This window comes from Scophthalmus maximus, chromosome 1, assembly GCF_022379125.1.
Source record: "Scophthalmus maximus strain ysfricsl-2021 chromosome 1, ASM2237912v1, whole genome shotgun sequence".
Classification (NCBI taxonomy): Eukaryota; Metazoa; Chordata; class Actinopteri; order Pleuronectiformes; family Scophthalmidae; genus Scophthalmus; species Scophthalmus maximus.
Window position 1 is genome coordinate 4,409,997 of NC_061515.1, and position 26,185 is coordinate 4,436,181.

General features: G+C 47.3%; 1 protein-coding gene across 4 annotated transcripts in view; it reads right to left on the reverse strand.

Annotated features, from left to right (window-relative positions):
* Positions 1–26,185, reverse strand: part of LOC118312504 (nuclear factor of activated T-cells, cytoplasmic 1-like) — a 109,173-nt gene that overhangs the window by 14,669 nt on the left and 68,319 nt on the right. For all 4 annotated transcript variants that reach the window (XM_035637184.2, XM_035637175.2, XM_035637159.2 and 1 more), the window contains 5 exons: positions 24,869–25,041; positions 23,970–24,110; positions 14,806–14,861; positions 12,697–12,829; positions 5,873–6,484 (listed from right to left, as the gene is read on the reverse strand). In XM_035637184.2, the coding sequence (XP_035493077.2) occupies positions 5,873–6,484; positions 12,697–12,829; positions 14,806–14,861; positions 23,970–24,110; positions 24,869–25,041 (1,115 nt within the window). The remainder of the gene's footprint in view (positions 1–5,872; positions 6,485–12,696; positions 12,830–14,805; positions 14,862–23,969; positions 24,111–24,868; positions 25,042–26,185) is intronic.

Below are 26,185 nucleotides of genomic sequence, written 5' to 3' on the forward strand. Positions count from 1 at the left end.
CGACCTGGCGGCCTCACTGATCGGCCCGTCGGCGGAGTCGACCGCGCTGACGTTTGTCATGTGATGATTCAGTAACGAGAGAGTCTGGCACGAGGCGGCGGCTCGGCGATCACGGATATACACAGGAAGGTCCCGGGCCAAGCCACAGGCTGTGTCTGAGTCCTGACCCGCTGTGATCCGTGCGGCTCAGTGGCTTTTCAACGCGTGTTTCCCAAACCTCAGAATGCGAGCCACATAAACCGAGCCCCCTAAACGGCTGTGTCAGGAGAATCTATAAGAAACACATGACGTATGCTGAACTGGAGGAATATCGCTTTAATAAATAGACCCGAATGTGTCCGGAGAGGGAAGCGTGTACCGGCTGCTTGTGGCTTCGCTCCGCTACATTGGACGGTGTGCTTTGCTCAAATCTATTTCGCTACCGATGCCAGATGAATGACTTCCATGCAAGTCCACGTATTGTGTCCACTTTGTACACAGCTTGGAACCATGAATTCAAAATAAGAAGCAAATCTGCATTCGTAAAGAAAAGAAAAGAAACATAAATCCCATGCAGAGTCACAATCATCTATATTGTGTGCATGGATCAGATCCCAGACACAAAAGGAGCCCAATTTTGTTTAGATCATTTAGCTGCAGTTTTTCAGCAGACGCATTCTTTCTCAGTGACTGTGGATATTATGACGGAGCGACTGAAAACAGACCAGATCTTCTGGCTCAGCTGCACACGCACACACGCACGCACGCACGCACACACACGCACACACACACACGCACACGCACACACACACGCACACACACGCGCACGCACACACACACACACCTGGCACATCGTGGCGATGAACGGATTGAATTCTTGAAGACTCACCTTTCCGCACCTTTCAGAACTAATACTGTTCCCGTCGTTTTTTTTAACAAAGAGCTACAAAATCAAAGCGCTAATGCGGCGACCCGATTGCCACGTTCATATGTGACCACTTAGATCCAATTATCTGCGTAACCGCGAGCAATCTTGGACAACAGTGTCTGTAATTGAGTGGGGTTTCATAACAAGTGATATATATATATATATAAAAAGAAAAAGTCTGATCACAAGCAGGAATCTAAAGCCTCTCATGTTCAGCCAGTGGGACGGAGATAAAAGGGACGTAAGAGGAAACACAGGGCGCTAAGGTAATCCAGAGAACTTCCACTCGACTGCAGAGGTTTTCCTCTTTTTATGGCGAAGACTCCACGGATGGCCTCCGAGTTCCATTACTGTACTTCCATCGCGACTTCCAAACTTTATATTTAAAAAACGAACGTGTTTAGGCACCCTGTTATCTGCTTCACACGTGCGACTTCACCTTTCCAACTGTGCGCCGCCACAGTGTGTAAAGATCTGTTGTTTCTCTTAAACTCCAGTTTTGACTACAACAAAAACTTATTCGCCAATTGATCAATTAATATCATACACACACTCTACCGCGGCCAGCACACGCCATCGACTGCTCTGTAATATCTGATAATGGGTAATAAGAGCCGCGTTTGTACAGTGTGCACATTAAACATAATGATTTTTCATCCTAATGAGAAGAAATTGAATCAAATGTATTGCTGATCCCAAAAGCACAGTTGTTGAACCAAAGCTCAGGTGGTCTGCAGCCAAACCAAGAGAGCAGCCACCTATTAATTTTTCCTGTGACTGCAGGGCTTCTCCAGCAAGACCCAAGTTTTTACTTACAGTATACCTCAACGTGTCAGAGGCTGCCAGGAAAACAGGATTCCTAATATGAGAAGGCACCACGAACAACAATAGTTAAAAAAAAGAAAATAAAATAAAGAATCCACATCCTCTTTGCAGTCATAAATAATAAAAAAGCCATCACCCTTCTTCTTGTACCCGTCAATACAGATACATCCAGGAGGAGACTGTGTTCTTGGCATTGCACTTAACCACAAGACAGCCTCTCTTTCTCCACACTATTAGCTGGGGCTTGACCCGCTCCCCAAAGGCCGGAGGGGTCAGAGGTGGAGTATCGTGAAAGCACCGGCCGTCACTGGCTCTTTGAGCTCGTCCACATCGAGCCGACCCTATACTGTACCAACTGAGCAGAAGAAAAAACACGCACGCGCACAAATACATACTGTCCAAACATACAGGAGCTGCTCTGCTTTAGTGAGTCCCATTAGACATTTCAACCTCCACTTTAATGACCCCCCTCCCCCCCAAATCCTCTCTCCGTTCTACCCCCGCCCCCCCTCCAATCTCAAAGCCAACCTTGCGGCACACTCCAATGTTAGCGACTCAGCATGTTTTCAGCGCAGTGCGGGCACGCTCTCAATCATCATTAGGGGTTTTGCGGAGTCCTGGGGTCTGGGCACGTCGCCAGGATGTGTAAAAGTTTCCATGAGGAAAGCCTGGAGATGCCTTCAGAAGCGTCGGTGGTGGACGAAGATCCTCGGGAAGGCCAGAATGCCCGTCTCTTTTTTGTTGCTGGGAGGGAGGGAGGGAGGCACGGAGGGCCGACAACAATTCTGTTTTCAGTTTGAGAAAAACAAGCCTGGGAGAGTTTCAAGTGCACAAACCTTGAACTGAGGAGGAAACAATCACAACGACGCAATCAGAGCACACATGTCAGACGTCAGGAATCAGCGGAGGGCTGCGTTGCGCCCCGTGTTTTTCTTATTTTGGGGAATAAGGACCCTCTGTTTCCCAGAGAGGCAGCTGGTAGAAATCTGGCCCCTCTGATTAGCACCAGTTCCTTTTTGCTGTGTGCTGCATTCGGCTGCATTTCATGATATCACCCATCAGTGCCGCGGCTAATGAGACAGGACACACGGCAGCAGCCTCACAGGACCAAACATTCAGCCGGCACACTACTTCTGCACACACACACACACCCACTGCCAAATACCTATAAACTCCAGGAATAGGGTTCGGAGTGAAGCGTGTGTGGTTCTCAAAAGTGGAATACAGTTTCCCAAAGTGTCCGCGTAACGTCTTACTTCTAAAGCGTATGCGTGTGTGTGTGTATAGATGGACATGTGTCAGCATGACGTCACCGAATTCGCTCCTTCAGACGTGTGACGAGGCACGTCATCAGTTTCAGTATTTTCTTTTTTCCGTCCTAATTAGGAGCCGACGGGGCTAACGTGAATGCTGCGGACCGCGTTCTTACATAAACTCTATTGTTAGATGCACTGATGTCATTTGACTGGTGTCTTGCTCACAGTCGCGGGGCCTTGTAGAGTACAGATAGTGGGGCTGTGAGTGGGTGAGACATGTCTGAAAACGTCGTTTTTTGTATGTGAGGGGCCCCACCACGCGTTGTTTATGACAGCGAGGCAACGCGTCTTCCAGCAGTGTTGGGTGTTACTACTTCGTCTCGCTTCCATCCCCCTGAACCACACTCGATGCTCCATGCTCTACTTACAGGACCGAGAAGAGAGAAAGGAGCAGGCGGGAGTCCGACATGCCACCGAGAGAAAATGGCCGCCCGTGCTGTACGTGGACCCGACTGCCGACTGGGGTCTTCCCATAAAACCTCCAGAATCCTCCCCTCGCGTCTAACGCTGTATTTTGTAAAGCTTCTATCGGAGTAGAGGGGAAGAGTTTTGCACATTAAAGTGGAGAGTGTGAATGACACTCGGGGGGGTTTACATCTCGGACTCCTTGCATGCTAACCAAGCTCCTTGCGGTACAGTAGCTCACCGTTGATAAGTTGAGTGATTTCTCCGGGGCTGCGTAAAATCTGGGCCCGGCCCAGAGAGACACATTTCCTCTGGCTGATGAGAGCCTGAGGCCTCAGCGTTCGAGCGTGGGAGGCACTCCACTCCTGGGGAAGATCAAGTGTGCTCCCGCAAGCTCCAAATCACCGGCCCCCAATTCCTCGGGAGGAACGTTACTCTACGCGGCTGGCGTTAAATCACCGCTGCTGTGGTGAGGTCATCCGCTTGTCTTCCCTCTCTAATGGAGCGCTCAGCTCGCTAACATGCGGCGGTAATGCATGTGGACGGGGAGCGGGACGCCCAGTGAGCCGCTTTCCAATCTTATTTATTTTAGCTTAGGGCTCATTTGATGGGGCTCGCGATAGGGCCCGGCCGCGGGAGCAGCAGATGCCTTTGGAGTATGCTGTTACCACCGCACACTTACCAGGAGTCCAGGAGCTCACCGCAGCGGCGTGTGCAGACGCTAGGCGATGCAAAACGGCAGCACACTGAGGCTCTTCACGGGGCTGCCTCACTGTCCTCGGGTCAATCAATACACATTCCTGCGCGTCCCTAATGCAACTGTAATCACTGGCCGGACACACTTGGCCACTGCGCTGGGGGAAGATCGAGCCTGATAAGGTGACAGAGGATGGACGAGTGGCGAAGAGAAACAAGGTTACATGGTTTCACCTGAGCACTGCTATGTGCATTGGGTGTATCTTCAGGACCTCTTACCAACCTTATTTGCAAGACGCAAAATACAGCTACAGTTTCACGTTATTCAATTGAGGCTGAAATTAAAGCTTCTGCCTTTGCAAAATCTATTAAAAAACAGGGAGCTGAATGCCAATTCAGTTCTCTTGTTGGAAACCTGATTTCCAGAGTATCCGGCATCACTGAACTCAAGAAGAGAGGAAGATGGGGAAAACATGAAAGAGAAAAGAGAAGGTTTAAGTTTTTTAGGTTAAAGTTTATAGGAGTTGATAAGATACACACTCCCTCGCTGTTTTTGTGTAGTGAGTTTATGAGGTGAGGACTAATGGGACTCATCAGGCCTGACAGATATGCTGACAACTGCCTTTCAACTCAATTACAGTTCCACAGCAAAACTCCCCTGGTCCCCTCTCATGCCTCTCCCTCCCCCCTACTCCCAGAGCTGTTGAGTGAAGTGTGCACACACTTATACAAGATTACAAGCACACAAGCACACACACACACACACACACACACACACACACACACACACACACACACCAAACATCAGTTTGCTGAACAAAAGGTGCACAGGAAGGGTGATGTTCGCGAGTTCAATGTGGAGTTGTCTACCTCTGCACCTCTAATGGGAGGCGGGGGACTTTGACATTTCAAGCTGGCACGATGCCATCGCCGTTGTCTAATGCATATTTATCATGACAACGCGCGGAGCCTCTGCTAACGCGGATAACAGGATGCCGACCCGAGAGAGGCGCGATGTGAGGTGGAACCCGGTACGCAGTGAACCCGACCATATGGGCCCTTGGGTGTGACTGGTGTCATTGCCAGAGGGGGACGAGTGACCCCACCGTCTCCCTTGATGACGACAGCTGCGTGGTGCCGACTCCGTGGGGAAACGACGGGAAAACAAAGCCTCTGCCTCCTGCCTCCTGCCTCCCAGCATCCCTCCCAAAGAATACGGGGGGGGGGGGGGGGGGGGGGAGAAAAATCGCTTGGTTCAGGAAACCCCTTCCCATTGTTTTGCTTCCTTCATTAGTCGTTGTGTCAACAGTTTGGGTTCGCTACGCGTGTGCCACTGTTTTTGTTCTGCTGCACCCCGGCTGACCTCAGCGCTCTGATGTTATGACAGATTGTTTCAAAATCCCATCAAGGCAATTTACTGCTCTTTGGCAAAGCAGCCACTTGGACAACAGAAGCTGGGACGCACGATACAGCAAAAGCAAAATAAATTGCCGGGTCTAAAATTAAAACAAATGTGACGTACATCTGCTGCCAGAATTTCGGCAGGAAATACTGAGAGGTGCAGCTGGGTGCGGTTATGTGTGAGGGCGCGCAGATAAGCAAGAGGTGTTCATGTAATGTCATACATAACGGCCATTTTGGCCACGACAGTGGGCTACAGAGAAGAGATCATCAAATGGAAACTTGCAAACACTGCACGTACACCTGGTTTCAGGTAACTCACCGTCGTCTAAGTACATCTGGTCCAGTTGATCCTGTGGCTCCCGTTTGACGGTGATGGCCATCGAAGGGGGGCTGGCATCCTCAGGTAGCAGGCTGGGTGGGCTGGCTGTTGCCTGAGCCTGACTGGGGCTGTAGGTCTGAATGAACGGGCTCTCCGCAGTCCCACCGGGAGTGGAAGGGTGGGACACCGGGGAGGACGAGGGGCTGCTGTTGGCGTATATAGGGTGGTAACCATGGGGTCCAGGGCTGTTGAGTTTGCCGGGGCTGCCCTGGGAATGGAGCATCCCCAGGCATGTGTTGTGGTCTGGCGAGGCTGGGTGGGTGAGGTTAGGGCAGACGGGGGTCTCCCGGGTGGGGCTGCTGGGGAGGCACTTGCTGTACGCCACGGGGGACAGGTCTTGCAGGGTGGGGCTGGAGCTGGGAGACGACGACGGAATGGCGACATGGCGAGGAGGGCAGGGAGGGTAGACGCCAACCAGGCAGGCGTCAGGATCTGCTACAGGCATGATGGGAGTGAGCCTGGGCTGGCTGTAGTAGTGCTTTGAGCGCATGGGCAGCCCTGCAGTCCCCAGCGAATCATATTCATCACTGGGTTCTGTCTTTATTATCGGCACTGGGGGGAAAAAAAGTAGAAAGAAAGGTGGAGATATTAAAAAAAATGTGCTGGGGATCCACGTGGCGCAGTGAGTGCACGAGCAGAGGCTGAGTCTGAATCAGTAAGTAGGCACAATTGTGGCCACTGTAGCCTCCATAATCCAAACAAACAAAGACCAGTGGATCTGGGCTCAGTCTCAACTTGGCTGAGTCCTCTAACAGAAAAACCCTCATGTCTTCCACCCGCCATCCCTCTTTACCACACCGTGAAAAAAAAGCAAAAGAATAGGGGGGAAAGAAAAATGGATGAGTCATCAGTGTGGAAAGCCACAGCTGGCTCTAATAATGAATAAGACCTATTTTCTTTGGACCTTCCTCCAGCTCTGATATCCAATAAAAGAGTACTTTAAAGCACTGTTCTGCTGCTGCTGCTGCTGCTGCTGCTTGAGCAGCCCGGGACCCCTAGGTTTCCTCCACACTCTAGAAGTAATTGTTTCTCCCAGGACCAAAAAGATACGAGGCGAGAGCGAAGAAAAAGTGGATGATTTGATTTTGATTTGGCTGGCCGAGCTCCTTAAGAGGCCGTTGAGCTGTGCCTGTGGTTTCGGGAGCTTTAGGCCTTTCAGATAATGCAGGAGGGTTCGACGACCCCACTCGATCATCCCGACCGTCTGCACTGTTTCCTGATTAGTTCCGACTGGCCGGCATCACAACTACGTCACCGCCCACCGCAGAGAGCATTGTAAACGAGGAGGGTTATTAATTGAACATTTTTGTCTCGGCCTGGAACGTGTACAGTACGGCCTTTTTTGCTGAGAGATGACGAGGGAGTCGCCTTAACAAGCTCACTGCTGTTAATATATAAGTACACGTGCACCGACGGTGCCAACGCAAAACTAATGGAGCGGTGTTAAGATACCCAGTTGCATAGCAAAAGGCTCCTGAGTCATAATGGAAGCGCTGTTTCTATTTCCACACATTGTTAAAACGTGTTAATGGGCGTGGTGAGCGTTTGATGCCAGCTGTAAAGAGAATTTGGCTAAACTTGCTCAAAAGTGACATTCATTCACAGGCAAACAGACCTCAATGTGGATAAGAAGTCTGTGTGTTTGCATTTGTGCACGGCCGAACATCGGAGTGATGGTAAAGGCAAAGGGTGCAGATGAGACGTACGTAAGTGTTAAGTGTGCTATATGAAAAACAGACTGTTGTGTTCTAATCTTTGTGGGAGCTGGATTTGAAACGAGTCACAATCGCACAGGCGGCCTCCGGGGTGCAGGACTGTGGTGAGGTGGGATTGCAGCAGGGAGCACATTTACGTCAGTCCTGTCTGCTTTCAGAGCCCAGAGACCAGGTCTGGTGTCAGGGGGAGCATCGTACGGCGAGTCCCATGATGCACGGGCCTCCTCTTCGAAGCCTGGGGAGCAACAACTGAAAGTCACATGGTGCACACAACAATCCACGGTCGCTTCCTTCAGCGTTTCTCGTCCCCTCTTCCCTGTCCTCTCTAGTGTGAAAGGCTGGCCCGGTGATGTCAGGGTTGTTATGTGGAAACCAAACATTTTAGCCCCAGCCCAGGAACAGCTTTGTCATCTGAGCTGAAGCAAATGTACTATGTTGAATAAAGACAGAACATCGTGCTTGTAGGTTCCTGTCAACTGATCTGATATAAGTATTCAAGGTTTTCTTGCATCCACTGCATGAGGGCAAAAAAACATTCTTAAAGATTTAATACTTGATATATTCCAAAAGAAGTATAAGAAGTGACGTTTTGAACAGAGCATAGCAAGTTCTTCTGGTTAGTAATATATACTAAAGAAAAACAAAGGGATGAGAGAGGCAATGTCGGTTGCGATGTCGGTGATTGTACCTTTCTCCGGATGCTCGTTTAAAGATTCTAATTTTGGCAAATGTGTGAATTAACAGATTCTCAGACGGGACGAGATGCTCTTGTCCTTTGCAAGACAGGTGCATGGTTTATGGCCGCTATACGGATTCATTAGCATCGCAGTAACTCGTAAACATCCCGAGATAAAGGCAGAAATGGTAATCAGAATCATATCCATAGCCTTTCTTCAAAGTTTCAGACATACTTTCCCGAGGTCCTCCCTTCTCCTCTCCTCTGCAGATACGAGCAGAGGCCTCCCCCCGGCTCGATCCATCTGTGTGTCTCCTCTCCACTCTGTATGCGAGCTGAGAAAACAGATTCACCAGGCCAGTCTCAACTTCAGCTGGCTTCTATTTCCTCCCAACCTGTGGGTTATGGCCCGCAGACAGTTGATGCTCTGCACATGGTTTTCCCTCCATCTCTGGCAGTTCCCTCTCTGTCTGCTTGTATTAAACTGATCAAGCCTGATCTGTGTATTTTATTGAGCGCTCGTTTCCTCTGAGAGGGAAAGACATAGATGTCATAGGCGCACAGTTGATGTGTGTCTGGGCCTGTGTCAGTGTATTTGATTAGGAAGGGGGAAAAGCAAACAGGGCTTATATAGATTTGAGAAATCATCTGCAGAAGGAAACCCTCTCCAGTCGTACGCTCTGGGCGAGTGGGTTCCAGCGATATAAGAGATTGTGATTCTCATTTCTTAGGCTCATTTGCGGAGGCGATGTGACATTGTCATGCCACTGCGGGCAACAACAAAAAATAAAACAGGACTCATCTTGTTGCAGAAATGCTGAACTCATCCTGTTCTAACTGCACGAATCTGCGCTGACATTTGAAAATGGAGCAGGTGGTAGTTCATTAACTGAAGGGTACCTGGTGCACCGTGTCCCACTGTGTATGCAATCTGGTCACTCAGCACACTGTGGGCCCGCGTGCACCGTAGGCGAGTCTGACAAAGCCCAAAGCTGTAGACATGACAGAAACAGCTCAGCCTTTATACAATGTTTCTGGGAGAAGAGCATGACTGTGCAAATATTTAGAAGAAAGAAAAAAAGAACAATGTGTGCTTCATTAACTTTTCCTGTATGTGTGACACAGAACATGTTTCTGACTCTCCCCGAAATCCAACCACAAGCCAGCGCAGCGGGTGGGAGTCGGCACCCGTTTGCGTTAAGAATAGAACTCGATATCACGGAGGAATCTCCGAAACGGCCTGTAAAAATAAAGGGGTTCCGAGAATTTCTCCTGCTCGATCCTCGGGGCCGCTGCCAGCCCCCCCCCCCCCTTTTTTTTTTGGCGTTTGTTGTTTAATGTGGTTGGTGAAAACGGTTTTATTTATTTTTTTATTTTAAAGAGCGACACATCACTTCTCTACTCACGCAGGAATGATTGGAAGCCGGCTCGGAAAAAAAAACGAGGCTCGTTCCGGGAGCCAGGCGAGGACACTCGTGCTTGTACGTACATCACATGCAGTCGCAGTCACGGCACGTGGGGTTGAACCACAAATACTTCTCATGGCAAATCTCACCAGCACAATGTGTTTGTGATCCATCGGCTGGAGACAAATTTGGCTCATGTTCAATGAACTTGGAGCAGAAAAAAAAAAGATTGCCTCAACTGTCTTAAACCCTTTAAATTACTGGAAAAATAAAAGGGTTGAGTTCTTTTGTTCACTTAAGCACAACTAGAGCATTGCACTGTTCATAAAGACACACGACCTGCACAGTGCTCGGTCAAATTTCTAGATCCCGTTTTGACCTCGCAATGCATAATTATGGCGATGTTTCAACAGGTCTGCAGGGCCCCTCCGCTCGCATCACCGAGGCTTATCTCCGTCAGTCAGCCAGTAGGAGTGAGGGGCAGCTATGTTTCCATTACAGACTGCATCTGATAATAATATGTTATAATTCTGAAGGCGAGGGCAAGGCTGAGAGAGGATAAGAATCTCCTCACATGTCTGAAACAATACAAAGTCTGCTGAAATAATAAGACGTCTGATTTGAGGGGGAACATACTGCGTAGCCAAACTTGCAACCTGGTGGATTTAGTTGTTCAAAGGCAGACATCAGTGTGCAGCCACATCAATATGTTCGAGGAATAACAAGGTGGTCACGTGACTTGGATGGAAAGTAAAGGTGGTTTTTCACCAGCATCTGTGTCCGAGAGAGTGTTTGCTTCATCCTTCCGGTGTTTCAACCAAGCCGGGGCTATTTTAAGGGGTTGGGTTTGTTTTTTTGGTTTTTTTCATAGATGAGCAGACACCAGAGTGTGAAAGTAATGTTCTCTCTGAAGAGCGTCGGCGACCACAACTGTGCTTGAAGTGGGACAGCGGGCGGAAGAGTCTTTCCATACAGGCGAGCAGAAAAAGGTGTTGACAACAGCGTGTGTGAGTGCGTGGGTGTCCTCGTCCCCCCTGCCCCCACTACCTGTTGGGTCCTTTCTTTGAATGTTCACACACACACGCAAACACACACACACCGGCACACGCACACACACGCACACACACACGCACACACACCGAAAGCCCAAAAGCAAACAGCTCCACTAGAATTCTTTGTTGTTGTATTGGAGCCATGAATCTATTACAGTCATCTGTGTTTACACTGATCATAGCCTCATACAGTTTTGAGTCAGTGCACACTTGTTATGTCAGCTAAGCATTACAGTAAGACCAGGAAACAATCATCAATATCTATGTTCGTATCTCGATTTATAATTACAATTAGACTATTGTTAGGAAGTGAGATTCTACCTCCGCTGTTATCCAGCGAAGTTGTACTATACACGCTCTGATTTAAACAACGAATACATGCTTTTATGTTGTTGTTTGTTTGTTTTTCTGTCTTGTGTATTTCAATGCGAGTTTCAAAAGCGTAGTCTCAAAATAGAACTGGGCGTCCTGTGATTCCAGATCTCTTTGGCTGCGACAATTGTGTGAGTTAATTATGCTCCTCGGAGAAGACACTGGCCCCGCTTGTGTGGTCCACACTGTGCTTGTGGTTCACTTGGCAGCGAAAGAGAGAACACAACAAGTCATCTTTTAATTAGAGTTGTGTTTATGCTCGGTGAAATGACTTAAGAGAGACTGATAAGCTCTCCTTCTCCGCGGCAGCGCAGTATACGAAATTAATATGCTATATATGGCCACAAGTTCGTCTCCCCCACACCAGTCCAGTTACCCACAATGCACCTGTTCATCATATAATCAGGCATTTCCTAATAGGGCCCTGCTCTACTTTCTCTCAGAGCCTCGTCCAGAGTCCCAATCACTTATCTCCCGTGGCCATAAATACATCTGCTGATAATCTAAACGTCACATCATATTAACAGCTGTGGAGTTAAAACACAATGCATGCTAGCCCAGCAGCATCAGACCCATTAGACACTGATCAATGAAAACAAGATACCGCTGTTTTGATCTAATGGATTTTGCTGGTTATCAGGGAGGGCAGGCGGGCTTCGTAAATGGAAAACGTTCCCGTTGGAATCCCAGAACCAGCTGGGACAATTGTGAGTGCAGAAAACTGTAGGTTTTTTAATTGTTCAGATCCCGGAGGAAGGAACGGAGCTCGCGATCGCTTTGAGTAAAGCTCGATAGCCGACTGCAGATGTCTGCGGCTCCGGGGGGACGGGAAATGGGAACAATAGTCAAAAGTGCAATACTGATATCGCAGCTGATATCTCACCTGTGCCCACTGTGAAAAGTCAATTTTGAGGTTGAACTCGTCCTCCATACCCCTCACCAATACATTCCTCAGATTCCAGTGTGAAAGCCATCTATAAACACTGAGGCCGGGGACACACGATAAACGCATGCACAGGTATTCCAGGGTTTTCAGGTCGGTACATGAATGACAGGGCAAAGCACTGCCTCGTCGATGTGTGTGTGTGTGTGTTTGTGTGTGTGTGTGTGTGTGTGTGTAGGTGGACCGGGGGGGGGGGTGCTTTGTGTGAAGCGCCGGGGTGTCAAAGTCAGGTCGCCAGGGGATTGACTTCTCTGCATTAACAGAGCTCGGAGGCTCTGTCACTCAGCAGGTACACCTCATCGCTGGGGAACGCTGGTCTCGCTACGCAGAATAAACACACCTCACATCTCCTGCGCTCTCGTTCACAGGCTGCAGCCCAAGTGGTGCCTGGCGTAACGTCGTTAATAACACTGACTGAAAACCTGGCCACGAATTTCACATGGCATGTTGACGGCTGCAGCAAAAATGACAGCGAATGGATGTCAAGACCAGGAGAAATACCCTACATGACGAATGCAGACGGCACAACGTGTCCCCAAATGTCACAGCTAATAAAAAAAAAGGTGGGAATTATTAGATATATTGAAATGTGATGATTACCATTAGGAGGCAGGTAGGTGAAGTGCTGGCACTGGCTCCTCTTCCTCTTGCCGTTGCAGACGTAGAAGTTGACATGCACGGGGCTGGTTAGTCTCTGGTTTCTGTATGGTGGGATCTCCACAACGAGAGAACTCTGAAACACAAACGAGTTAGGATAAGACATTTAAACAATGTGGGATAAGACGGCTGCCGTCACCATCAGGAAATTGTGTTGCGCTTTGGTTGTATTCACTCATCCGACTTCATGTCACTCTCCAAATGTTGTACGACCTCCTGCAGCAAATTAATCAACTGTTGTGTTTATTTTGCCGCTCGCCTGCATTTAGGTTACTGTTTCCAAGAGGCTGGACTGAGATCAGGTCCAAATGAGCTGAGTCTGAACTGTGCAGAAGCAGCAGCACAGAGTAAGAGATTGGGCCATTGCCCGTGTTTGTCTCTGAGGAAAACCCCAGGGCTTTTGCTTTGTTTCCTGTACAGCACGGGAGGAGAGGGGTAGCCAGCTTATTTGTTTGCACAGCCAAGTCTCCCTGTGGAGAGCCCCCCCCCCCCCCCCCGCCCCAACCCCAAGGCCAGACTTCAGCAAGTCTGGACGGATGTGAACTTTAGACTACTTTGTTTCTGACAAGGCAGCGCGGAGAGAATTTGTCTGAACGCTCGTGTCTCATTCCTGGGTCGGCTGTCACTCTCGTGGGGGTCGAGACAGGCCAGGATGGGGCACTGGGGGAGGAAGCAGGGTTTTTGTCGGCCAACGCCGAGTGTGGCGGTGGGGGGGGGGGGGGGGGGTCTGCATTCTCAGGCCCGGTCTGCCCTCCAGATGATGACAACGAAAAACCTGCAGGTGGCTGATTGAGTGTGTTAAATGTAAATGTGCACATGGCTCTCCCCTCTCCATCCTAACCTATGAAAGTCAGCGTGCCCTGGACAGCAATAAAAACACAGTCAGGAAGGCGGCCTGGGGCACTTTCAAGTAGTTTGGTGGCGACTGACATAAGAAGAAGGCCAGTGCTCGCTCGCTGTCCCTCCTCATTTATTTGTTGTATCCACAAATAAACACACTGTAGTATTTGTCTCTCATCGACCTCGCCTCCCCCTCACCGCCGCCCCCGGCTGAGCCTTGCACGCCTGCTAATTTTCCAGCATCTGGGACTCCAGCCATGGCACATCAGCCAGCCCTACAGGCAAATTAGACACCAGAGTCCGTATTTACCCTCCTGATGCAACCGGGTCGTTTACCTGAGCAAAATAACGGCAACAACAAGGAGAAAAACACCTTCAAGTTGCAGCATTTAGACTCGCATGGTTTATTTTAGAGCATGTGTCTGTGTAAATTGCCTCGAGTGGTTTACACAAAAAAAAGGGGGGGGGGGGGGGACGTGGGGAGGCTGACAAGCCACTGATGAAAGGCATCAGCATTTCAAAACAGAGTGTCATCACACTCAAGCAAACAGGTTCTTGCAGATCCTGTACTTTACTCTCCACATTGAAAACAGATTTAACGAACGCTCGGTGGAATGCTGATTGACTCCAGAGCACAGGCGGCTTTCTGGGACACGTAGAACAACATTTGCTTCATTCCCCCGCCGGACGTTTACCTTTCACTGCGCTTTTACATTGACACAATGAACGTGTGACTGATCGTCAGTACAGTGAGTCAGCCGGTCTATTTTTTCGCTCATGAAAAGCAGCAGGTAAAAGCCACGTCTTTAAGTCCACGACGCCACAACACTCTGCTGTGAACTACACGTCCGGTTCCGCTGGGAGGCCAATGCGGCACACGGGTGTGTCGTTATATACGTGTTGCACGTACAGTATGTGATTCCAGTTTGTAATTGGTGCGAGTGTTTTCTCGCGTTGAACGCACAAACAATACGACAGCTTGTGTTTACATTGGCGAAAATTCCATTCAGGATTGCATGGGGCTGATCGTCACATTGTCTGTGTTGGGACTGGTAATGCCTTACCAAAGGTTACATCATTACAGGGGACAGATGAGGAGGAGACGGAGAGATGGGGATGGAGGAAACATCAATGGGGGGGGGGGGGGGGGGGGGGGGGGAGACGGGGGGACGGGACAGACAGCAGGAGCACTTCCAGTGAGGCCGAACTTACACATTTGACGGAGTCCTTGTCAACTTTGGCTTCCGTCTCCCACAGATGATGCCCATCTATTGACGAAAGGATAAAAACACAAGAATAAGTACGGCTCGTTATGAACTGCGTCATTAAAATGCACCTTAAATGGAGGGCGGTCTGCGATGTGCGGATGATGACCGCGTCGGTAAACAAGAGGAGATGTGCTTCCGCGGGTCGGGTCGGGGCATTAGGGTTTTTTTAGCTTTTAGATCGGTGCAGAGCTGGAACAGTGAATGACTCGTCAATTAGCTGATAATTGATTATTAGTCATTAATGAGGTTCTGACTACATTTAGTTTTTATTTTATACATTATACTAATACTCAGTTTATAAAACTTTGTTTCTGTTTAATCCCTCATCTTCAACTGGGACATGATCTACATCAAATATTTTCTTATTCTATTCTCCTCCCTTATTTCTATTCTTAACTCTGCTTTGTGAAATTACAAAAAAGAAGAAAAAAAACCCCAGCTGCCGCTGTTTGTTCTCTCTTTCTTCTCATCTCCATCTTGTTGTGGTGAGGAGGTTTCACTGGCTGCTGTGCAATAAAAGGGTCTGTGAGCTCCGGCAGCTGTGGGGAGCCTGCAGAGGCTCAGCTCACATTCTTTGGGTGTTTTCTCTGTGATTTCGTGCCACACCTTAGCGAACAGACGCTCTGGGCTCTGCTAGGGCAATCAGCTCCGGCCAACGTGCCACCCCCCTTTTTTTCTCCTTCAGAACCGATGACTCATTAGGGCCTGTCAGAAATAGAAGTGACACAGTGCAGCCTTTGTGTCAGTGGTAAACCATGTGAGGCAACAGCATGGGCACTGTGGCACTGACACTGTACCGTACGTGAGTGGGGTAGAGCAGCAGCTGTGCCTTTATTGATACAGCAATACGTGCGCCGCTGAAATGCTGCACTCTGCCTCTGGGACAGGAAGCCATCAGATAAGATAATCAGAGTCAGTTTCCAAATAGTCCAGCAGCTCTGGAAGATGTAAAACCCTTGTTTTTTCTTTTTTTTCTTCTTTCTTTCTCCAAAAGCATTATGTTTTTCACATCATGCAGCGAGCGAAAAAGAATAAAGGATCCCGGTCACGGTGAGCTGTGCTTGTGGGGGCGGGTGGTCAGCTTTATTATTCAGAGAGTGAACATCAGTAGATATCTCTTTCCAAAAAAGCCATATTAAAACTCATGGAAAGAGAAAAACAGACGGTGAACGGATCAGATAAGGGTTTTTCTATTTGAACCGGGGGCAATAAGAGTTGCATACGGAGAAATGTGACCCTCTGCGATAGAGATGATGTGGATGGCTGAGGAATGGAGGCCGGCTCACATGCCTATAGAACTGCCATAGGGTGCAGAAGCGATACTGCGCAGATGGCAGGTGATTGAGATGCAAAAAGAGAACGAGGCCCACGTAATGCTGTGTGAAGTGGCTGCAGGAGCATGGAAGAGCAATTATAGAGCGAGCGCAGACAGAGAGAAGGTCAGAGAAAGGCAGAGAGACACAGTCAAAGATGAGCGTTCCTCATGTTACGTCTCAGGGAACCAAGAGGGAATCTCACTCGCCTCTGCTCTGGGAGACGCTCCAAGAGGGAAACTTAGCCTACGACGTCAACCCCAGACTCTCCACTAGTAAACATGTTTTTCAAAACTTGTCGTCCTCTCATCTTCTCCCTCTCTCTACCTTTCTCTCGATCTCTCCCCTCACATCTTATAAGCCCTACGTCACTTAGTTCGAGAACAAACTTTTGTCGACGATTAGCCAGTCGGACTCCGCAAAAATCTAAAACTGAGACAGAGTTGGGAGCGGGCCACATGTGGCCATACCTCCGCGAGTCGGAGAGCGCCGCACGACTGATAACCACAGAACTTTCCATTCACTCCTTCTTCCCTGCAACATCTGCAAAATGCTTCTGTTCCCGACACCACCTCCTCCTTCGCGCAGCCTCCACCCACGCGTTTTGCGCACGCACACGCACACACACACACACACACACACACACACACACACACACACACACACACACACACACACACACACACACACACACACACACACACACACGTGCAACCACAGTATCCTCCGCCTTTGTTCTGGCCGTCAACGTGAATGATAAGTCGGAGAGGCATCGAACAATAGGAGGTGTATGGGAGCTGTGTCTGGAAGAGTTTTGGGTATAATCCAGTCGTGATTAAACTGGGAAAGGAATGGACATTTGCAAGCACATAGACAAATACTGCAGAAACACACACACCAAAGTAACCCGGCAATCTGTCGAGCCGCTCGACGTGACTCACTTGTGCGCGTGACATCGACAAGGACCGACACCAACACAGACAACCAGGGGCAACACACTCATTCCTCAAACAATCAAGACTGCAAGTAGGGAGAGGCCATCTCCTCTTCACTTCTTTACAACACACACTGTTGTGTTCATGGAGACGGCACAGCAACACGTGTTACTCATTTGTATTCTTTGACAATGACTGGAGTTTGGGTAGTGATACGGTTTCATATCTACATCCTGATTAGACTGCTAGCTGTCTTTTGCAGAGCCACAGATATCTGCGTGGGGATATCTTCGTCCTCACAATGACCTTACAGGCTTTGGCTTCGCCTCCGCTCACACTGACAGCCAGAGGTGAGTTTTCCTTCAAAAAAAAAAAAAAAGTGTTGTGTTGGAAACATCACCTTCCACTTCCCCAAAAACAACTGAAATATTTCTGCGGATGGAAAACATGATTCACGTGCTTAATTGCGGAGCTGAAACAACCCAAAAGGTATTTTGCAGCGATGTTGCCTTTTTCCAGATACGAGAGCGTTTCTCCCCCTTTCCTGTTTACATGTGTCAAGTTTATTTTCCGTTTCACCACTCTGCTGCTACCTGAACTGAAAAGGCTGCAGTAATTGTATCTATACTTTCACGGCAATTACTTTGTTGTCCAACGAGGAGCAAAGCCAAGAAGGCCAAGAGGGGTTCCCCTCCCCGTGACCGATCCCAGAGGTACAGTTGCTTTCCTCTCTGAAGCACCTGGTCTCTGCCAATCTGAGGACGGCTTGAAAACCGAGTAATGTGGGTCTGCATTGGATCGAGATGCTTCCGTATGAATTATGGCCTGGCAGTAGATTAGTGAGGGGTTTATAGTCAGGAAGTGAGTTATTATTGGTGTATAACAGGGCAAGCTTGAGCTGACTTGACCTTTGGGTGCAGGCTGAGCGGGATGGCAGCCAGTGGAGTCGGATTTCATCCTTTATCAAGCAGACTCTGACTGCGTGGCATTGGAGGATCCTCCAGACATTTGAATTGATTATTATTAAATATAATAATTGTTTAATGCACATGATTCACAAGGAAGATATAGAGGTTGGTTGTCTATCACAGCTGAGTAAAGGTACGCTGTTATTTGTTTTGTTTTTTTGCATTGGACATAAAATCCTGAGCAGTGAGCAACATTTCACCAAGATATATCACTATTGTTATCATACAGCGAGGGCATTCCTTCAGACCTGCCTAGGAAATATTCAGACAAGTCAGAAGCAAAGAGTTGAGGCCACAAGACAATCCAGACATCTTGCTGTTATGATATGGTTACGCTCCAACCGAAACCCTTGATATATTGACTTGATGATAAATCACTGCATCATTACAAAATAAACGAGTGAGAGGCAAACATTCGATTCTATCTCACGTAGGCTTTACGTAATAACAGGACCATATAGGTTTATATTTATGGCTCCCCGTGGACACTGAACATTTACATAATACAGACTCAGCTATAGCCAAATAAATCGTATTAAATGGGGCAGCAACGTCTCCCCCTCCCATACAGTATGTTATGGTTTTCCCATCCTGGGTATTGACACATCCGTCTCCCACAGGCATGACCGTGGGTGTGCAGTGGATTCACTTTATGGGCGATGGGAGGATAAGCACCTCAGTCATTATACATTATGATTGATTGAGGCTCAATATGCCATCCTAATTAACTTCTATCATCTGTTGCCTGAAGCAAGGGTGGAGGTTGACTTTGCATTTGCGCGAGCGCCAAAAACTATGAGCAAAGATTGTGCAGGTTCTTCCTGCCTCAAGCCAAAACGGCAGTCTAGACATACCACGAGAAGTACAACGCACCGTCCATGAAGTCTGATGTTTAGACTTGCCCAAGGTGGAAGCGTTCAACCGTGGATTGCTCAGGTCTTGAAGGAATGAGAGTCCAAATGTTCACGCCTGCTGCTGAGGAGTGTTCACATGACAAGAGCAACAGCCCTGGGAGTATTACTGTGGACCATACCATCCTCATGTTACAGATCATACCGTAGCTCAGGATTCTCTTAGTCTTGGCCGTAAGCTCGACCAGCCTGGAGCGGAGAGCGGATGAGACCAGATTTCTCCCCGCTGCAGCCCAGCCTGTGTGGTGCTGCCGAGCTCCAGGCAACGCTCCAATCCGACCAGATGTAAAAACTATCCAGCTCACCAGGGAATTCCCTTACCTCCCCTCTGAGTCAGAGTGTAGGCTTTCCCCAGCTCTCTCTCTCTCTCTCTCTCCCTCTTAATTTTCCCTGCCTCCAGCATTCATTCCATCCACGGAAAGCAGGGGCAAGCCAGAACACACACTGCAATAGGTGCGCCAGGTATGTCTCCCCACTCCCGCGCCAAAAGAGCGGTTTGGGCGAACCAAAACACTGACACAACCTCAGCTCATACACATAATAAAAATAACAGAAAACTTGAACCATGCACAACAATGCAAAAGAAGATGGAAATTCTCACAAATGCCCACACTGTGGCTTTTTGCGAGAGGTACAACTCTCCACTGCAGTGAAAAAAAAAAATATTACGACCATTAAAAACACATGTCAACAATAATTACTGTTGAAAAGAATGTTTACATTGCAGAGAACCAAAATGCGGAGATCTGGAGTCTATCATTAGTCTGATTAACTTGCTCTTCCTGCTCTGTGTGGTCTGTCATGAAGTAAAATAAGAGCACACTGAGGGAGTAAATTAGGTTTTTATCTCCGAATGTCGTATGAAGACATAAAAACGTTTGTTCGGACCCGAATAAAGTCAACATCAGGTCACGATATGACCGTTTTTATGCTCCGATGTCTCAGTACATGAACCCAGACCAATTCTGGGAGCTCATTTTATTTGACTCTGTCTGGATCCCCTGCATTGGAAAGTGATTTCCCTGTGCCAGGAAACTTGCCCGTCCAATCACAACCGATTATCTGAAGATAGGCTGGGTTTATAACGCGACGCGGAGGGAAGTGACATTTGTAAACAACCAAGGCTGCCGCCGATGAACGAGCACGAGAGTACCCGATATATTCAAATTTCGATCAGAGTCATTGTGGAATCATCATCACACTGTCTGTTGACTATTTCGAGTCGCTCAACAGGCGTCACAGGATTCGTGGCTCTCTATCCAATTGCGTCTGTTGGTAACACCTCTTGGAAAACTGAGAGGTCCCAGACAAATACACATTTGAGTATTAGTCTGACTACGCCAGGCTGTCAGTACTCACGTTCCCAAGCAGGATTTCTAAGGAAGGTGTTTTGCCTTCCCTCTTCCTGTTCTCTGAATCTAACCTCTAAGGGTCTTGTCTTTTCCGTTTCACACCTCTACAGGGAATCCCTCGCGGATGACTCACTGAAAACACTTCCTACTGCACAAAGACAACAGGCCTGGAGGCGAGCAGCAATAGTGAGCACACACACAGCAACAAACGCACACATGCAGTGGATGCACAGGGTTTGCATCAGTTATCCTGTGGGTGATGGAAGTGGAACAGTGGGGATGGATGCGGCTTCAGAAAAGTAGGAGTAATTCTTTTCCGAGGCGCAACGAGCTGTCCCGCAGTGGCAACAGCTTTGAGCTGTGCTCATTTGATACTCGCTACATGTGATACACCGCAGAGGGAGCAGACAGACAATCACAAGAACATGATATAGAAAGAGAGAATGTTTAAATACGCGGGCAAAAGACCGGCGGAGGGAAATTATGACTTAACAGAACAACGGATGAAAAGAGATGACGGGGGAATCAACAAAAGATGCTTTGCACAGGTGCAATATATAACAATGACTGCTGTGCGTTCACAAGGGGAAACCCAGTGTCGTTGTTGTACTTATGTTCATGGTAGTAAAATGCAAATACTTTATATTTAGTTCCTTACCACAAAACAAACAAACAAACAAACCAAAACTTAAAATGTAACCAGCCCATTTGAATTTTCCTCTATTTACTTACGTGCGATGATTTGCACAAGAGCAAGTGGAGTTTTTTTTGGGTGCGTCTGTTGCCATCACTTAACTAGAAACTGTTAATGGGCGAGTCTCTCAAAAAAGTGATGTCATAAATTATTCACCTAATGAAGTGATATCTGCTCTCGTTATCTTCAAACATCGGGCAACTCAAGAGCCGACAACAGATTAATCTGTTTGTGCAGCCACAGCTCAAACCGTGCATGTATTTATGATAAATGTGCTGCATGTGATCTCCCTCTGTCTCAACTTGGGATGATTTCACCCGCCTATAATTATTCACACGAGTTGGATTGGGACTCTCGAAAACCGTCTGTTGCTCCTTAAGAGGGGGGAATTTTCCCAAAGGTGTTTATTGGAGTCAATTTTGGAAAGCGAGCCGCCGTCGTGACCTTCGATGGCAGCAACAGTGTAAATGGCTGTCACCGATTTGGCAAACGCAGTGATTGGCGTCGTGCTTTACAAAGAGCTCGAGAGTGTGTGCGCATGTGTGTGCGAGAGCAGATGTGCGCGAGTGGTAATTATCGCCGTGCGATGCTCTGTGTTTCAAGGGTGGATTTAGTCGTGAACTTTTCCAGGGGAAAATAAAACCAGTGTTATAGAATAAATCTGTGATATAATTATAATTTTATTGGGTTCAATTTCCCCCCCCCCCCTTCATCCCGGTTTGGTCCTCCTAAATCAACAATCAGAGAAACTCTGAGTGGGACAGACTTCATGAAACAGCAGGATTCTCTGATTAAAATGCCAAAAGACAAAATTTTGCAATATATCTGGGACATTAATACTTTTCCACACTCCTACTTGCTTTATAGATAGTTGCCATTAGTGAAGTGATGTATGTGTTCCTGTGTGTGCACGAGTGTTTAGGTGTATCTGTAATGGGCTTTTTGACTTAGGAGACCCTGGAAGTGGTGGGTCATTAGCGTTTACGTAAAAGCAGGCTAAGTAGTAGACAGGCCAGCTCTCTTTTCGTGCTCCCTCTCTCTCTCTCTCTCTCTCTCTCTCTCTCTCTCGACACCACAGAGACAGAAAACAAACCACTGAAATGTCGATGGCAGGCCCGATTGTGGGGATTCCGCAAGCGCAGAGCTCCACACTGCCTAATGTCTTTAACGGGTATTGAGGATAGAGGTAAGAAGAATGGACGATGAGGGGGTGAAAGGAGAGAAAGGGAGGAAACAAGGTACCAAAGTTGACGGAGAGGAGGAGAGGAGGAGAAGGAGGGGAAATACAAGGTCAAGAGTCTCAAATAGCAGGGGGTGGAGAGGCAGAAGGTGTTGTGTATGAATGGGCTTTCCTCTCCAGGGCATCCCCCCTAAGTAAAGCCAGGAGAAGGGAGACCCCATTTTGCCAAGTTCATCCACCCCCTCCTCCCCCTGCCTCTCCCTTGACCCCAAAGATGTTCAAGTGCAGACCATTGACCTTTCTAACAGCCCCGTGGTTGTAGACACGAGTGCAGAGAAGAGTTTTTGTGCCTGTTTTTTTCTGAGTGAGCTTTGTTGGAGCGGTGATGAAGGGTTCAAGCATTTTGATATTGATTCAGACTTCAACTATGAGTAGTTATCTCCCAGTTGTTGCCTCTGAACTAAGCGGCGGGTCACCTGACACACTCGATGGCCCACAGGGGATTGTCGGTGCTCTCAGGTGTGAATAGTTCACAAGTAAACAATTGACACGGGCTGGGACTTGAGACGTTTTGAGACGGAAGTGGACGGTGAGTGACATTTGTTTTGTACAGTAAAACTATGATGGTGATTTGTAAATGTTTATTTTTTTTACATGAAAAATGGTTTGACACATATTGGGATGTTTATTTTGTTTTTACATTTGTAAATCGGACTATTTATTCATATTTACTCTTATTATTTATCGTTATTCAGTATTAAGCGATATAAAGTAATTGTTTTGTTCGTGGTTAATAATTTTTGTTGTGGAAAATAAAGGTCTTGTGTTTTGTATTGTTTGAAAATGCATATTCAACACTGTATCCGGCTTGTATGAATTTTTATCTCAGCACATGCAAGACTCATGGAACAATGATAAAAACTACATATAGTCACTTATTGACAAGGATAAAAAAGATTACCTTCTCCTCTCAGGACTGCTTTTTATTTCATTACCCAGAGATTTTAAGTTAAAAATCTCTGGGTGACTTTGGTCAAGGGAGGCAAACAAAAAGTAGATACTGTGAAGGGTTTGTAAGTAGGCTGTGGTTGGGTTGGGGTTTACATCTATGTGTAAATCCACTATTATTGGTTGTTATCAAACTTCTTCCTCCACTTGTTGCTCATCATCATCATTGCAGCAGCACTGTGTTTCAACAGACTTCAGAGGTATCACCCTGCTTGACCTTTTGCATTGATTTATTGGGTTCAATGAAGGAAATGATCATTGTTATGATCATGATCTTACCACTGCTCCCTCCCACGCAGGGAGGAAATGCATGGCGGAAAAAAAAAGGTGAGTAAAGAAAAGGAAAGACCTCTCAACCACAAACCACAGCAAGGATGAGTGTGCAGCATGATGGAGGGAAGAGGGAGCTTGCAGAGTTAAGAAGAAGGGTTGGATATCAAAAGCAAGGGAGCCTGATGGGGAAAGAGAGAAAGTGAGAGAAAGAGACGTTGCACATGCCCTGTTTGTGATTCATCCCTTAACTTGTGGCGAGCACCAGTGAACAGGCAATGGAAACTTTAGCGAATGTAAATATGCTTTGGTTAAAAATATAGTGGCTTAATGCACACCACATGTGGCTCTCTGGCAAGGCCTGCTCTATTTTGACGGGGAAAAAAGGAAACGTGACAGGGAGGGAGAGAGACATTTGAAGGAGACAGGATGGGGAAATTGAGAGGCAGTAAACACGTTCTGTTGACTGCAGCTTACCCTGGGCCTTCTCCACAAACATCACCTTCGAGTCGGGCAGGAAGTTAAGACCACTCAGGAGCATCATTTTGCCTCCCGTGGCAGGGTAACTTTCCACACTCTGCTTCTCCACCAAGGGAAGCTCCTGTGCTGAGCGCTGGGCTATTGGAAGGAAACACACATACACATATTTCAATGCAGTGTGTGCGAGCTCCTATAAACTCACTGCCGATTTCCATCCACCCCAGGAAACACAGGCCCAGAGCAAAGCCAGTAAAACAGCAGTACTTGGTGAGCTAAACAGGCTTATCAACTTTATTATGGTGATATCATGACCCCCTAGCTAAGAGGTTTCCAGCTTGCAGCTGCTCTTTAAATTACACAGAAAATTGATCAAAACAATATTTTCTGATACAACACAATCACATCTCCCTACTTTTCATCGATGTGGTATAATAGTCACTTTTGTAAAACGTTGTTAAATGATGAACCAAATACAATTAATATTCACTTTGGACCATGAACTATGATGCCAGCTCCATCTCACCATGTAACTTTAATTGGCTTCCTGCAAAAAACATCACACCCATACACCACACATCAATGAATGGCAAGGAAACAGAGGTTTCTTTCAATGGACCCAGTCAACTGTGCCAAAACTACGGCTGGCAAATGACCTCTGCGGAACCTGTGCTAATGTAGTCTTGCCACAATAACTTGTGCACTCAGCCATAAAATGTGAATTGAGATAAATAAGACGTTTGTCTGGCACCGTGTGCAATGTATATATTGCTTCTGCAGATTGCAGTGCTCAGTTTATTTGATTACAACAATAGTTGCCACCCTTTTTTGAGGGGAGAGCCAAGAGAAAAAGCTGTGCCATGAGTGCATTTCTCTGTGTGTTCGTGTGTGAGACTCACAGCATTCAATGGGGTTGGATGTAGTCTGCAGGGACACTGTCCTGCCATTGGGCTGGTTGATGTGCACTCGGAACACCAACCGCACCCGAGTGTTCTTACGTCCGATGTCCGTTTCCCCTTTGCGGAGCTCAATGTCCGAGTTACGCAGCTTCAAGATCCCTGCACAATCAATTCTGGGACAGAGACACGAAAGGGCAAAAAATTTAACACCACGTTTCAAGGATCACACACAAGACTGTGGGGAAGGTGGTAGAGTTCATGTATTTGTGTTCTTGACCCTGTATGATATTGCAACTGGAATTTGGAAAGCATCTCTACTTTCTCTGCTATTAAAAAATGGATATAAATCATACCCTCAACAGAACCTTTTTTCTATTGAAAGATATGGACGATGGCCCGAAACAGGCAGCTTTGATTATTCCACAGCTTGAAAGACATTGAGCAGAGTTGCTGTGCATTAGGACCAACAGTGACGCACCCGCTGGTGTTAAACAGATCGTACATTAGAGGCTCACTGGAGCGTGGCCGTGTCATTATTAACCCAGCATGTCATCAAAGACTGAGTTGGACATTAATGACTTCACATCACAGTTTTAAAGGGTCATAGTCGTCCAAGGATTAGCCGCTCTTTGCAGGAATCCTCTGGAGTGAACACACACCATGACTTAACTCGACTACCACACAAGGTCCCATCAGCCGTCAGTATACACAAACTCATATACTTCATATATTCAGGGTTTTAACCTCTAGTTAATCACTGCCACATGTAGCAGTAGACCCTTTTCTAGGCTGTCTCTATTTATTTCATTTTTTACAATTTGGAAGGTAGCGGGGGTGAATTTTTCTTTCCCCTTTCCTAGTGGAAAAAAAGGCATTCATTTTCTGACATGGCCTTTCATGAATTTAAATAAAACTAGAGTGGCTGGTAAAACAAAATGAGGGAATATGAATAGGATATGGTTTGGCATTTCTGTTATTTTACATGGTGGCTATTTGGGCTCTTTTCCTGGAACAATGGTAAATGTCAGATTTTATACCCATCAAATGTTCCCCTTGCTTTGGTTTGGACAGTTTAGGAGAGTAAATAAGTAAGAAAAATAACAAGGAATGCCGACTACCTTCTTCTTATCGGTCTTGCATGATTGTGTTCATGACACGTTCAGTCATGCATACGTTTCAAAACAGACTTGAGATGATGGATGTCGCGGATTAGATTTAAGTCAGTTTTTTTTTTTTACCTATATGCGACTGGAGATGTCAAGAGCAGTTACACTTTCAGCACAGAAATGTTCAGATTAGATGAGAGTGAAATTATAA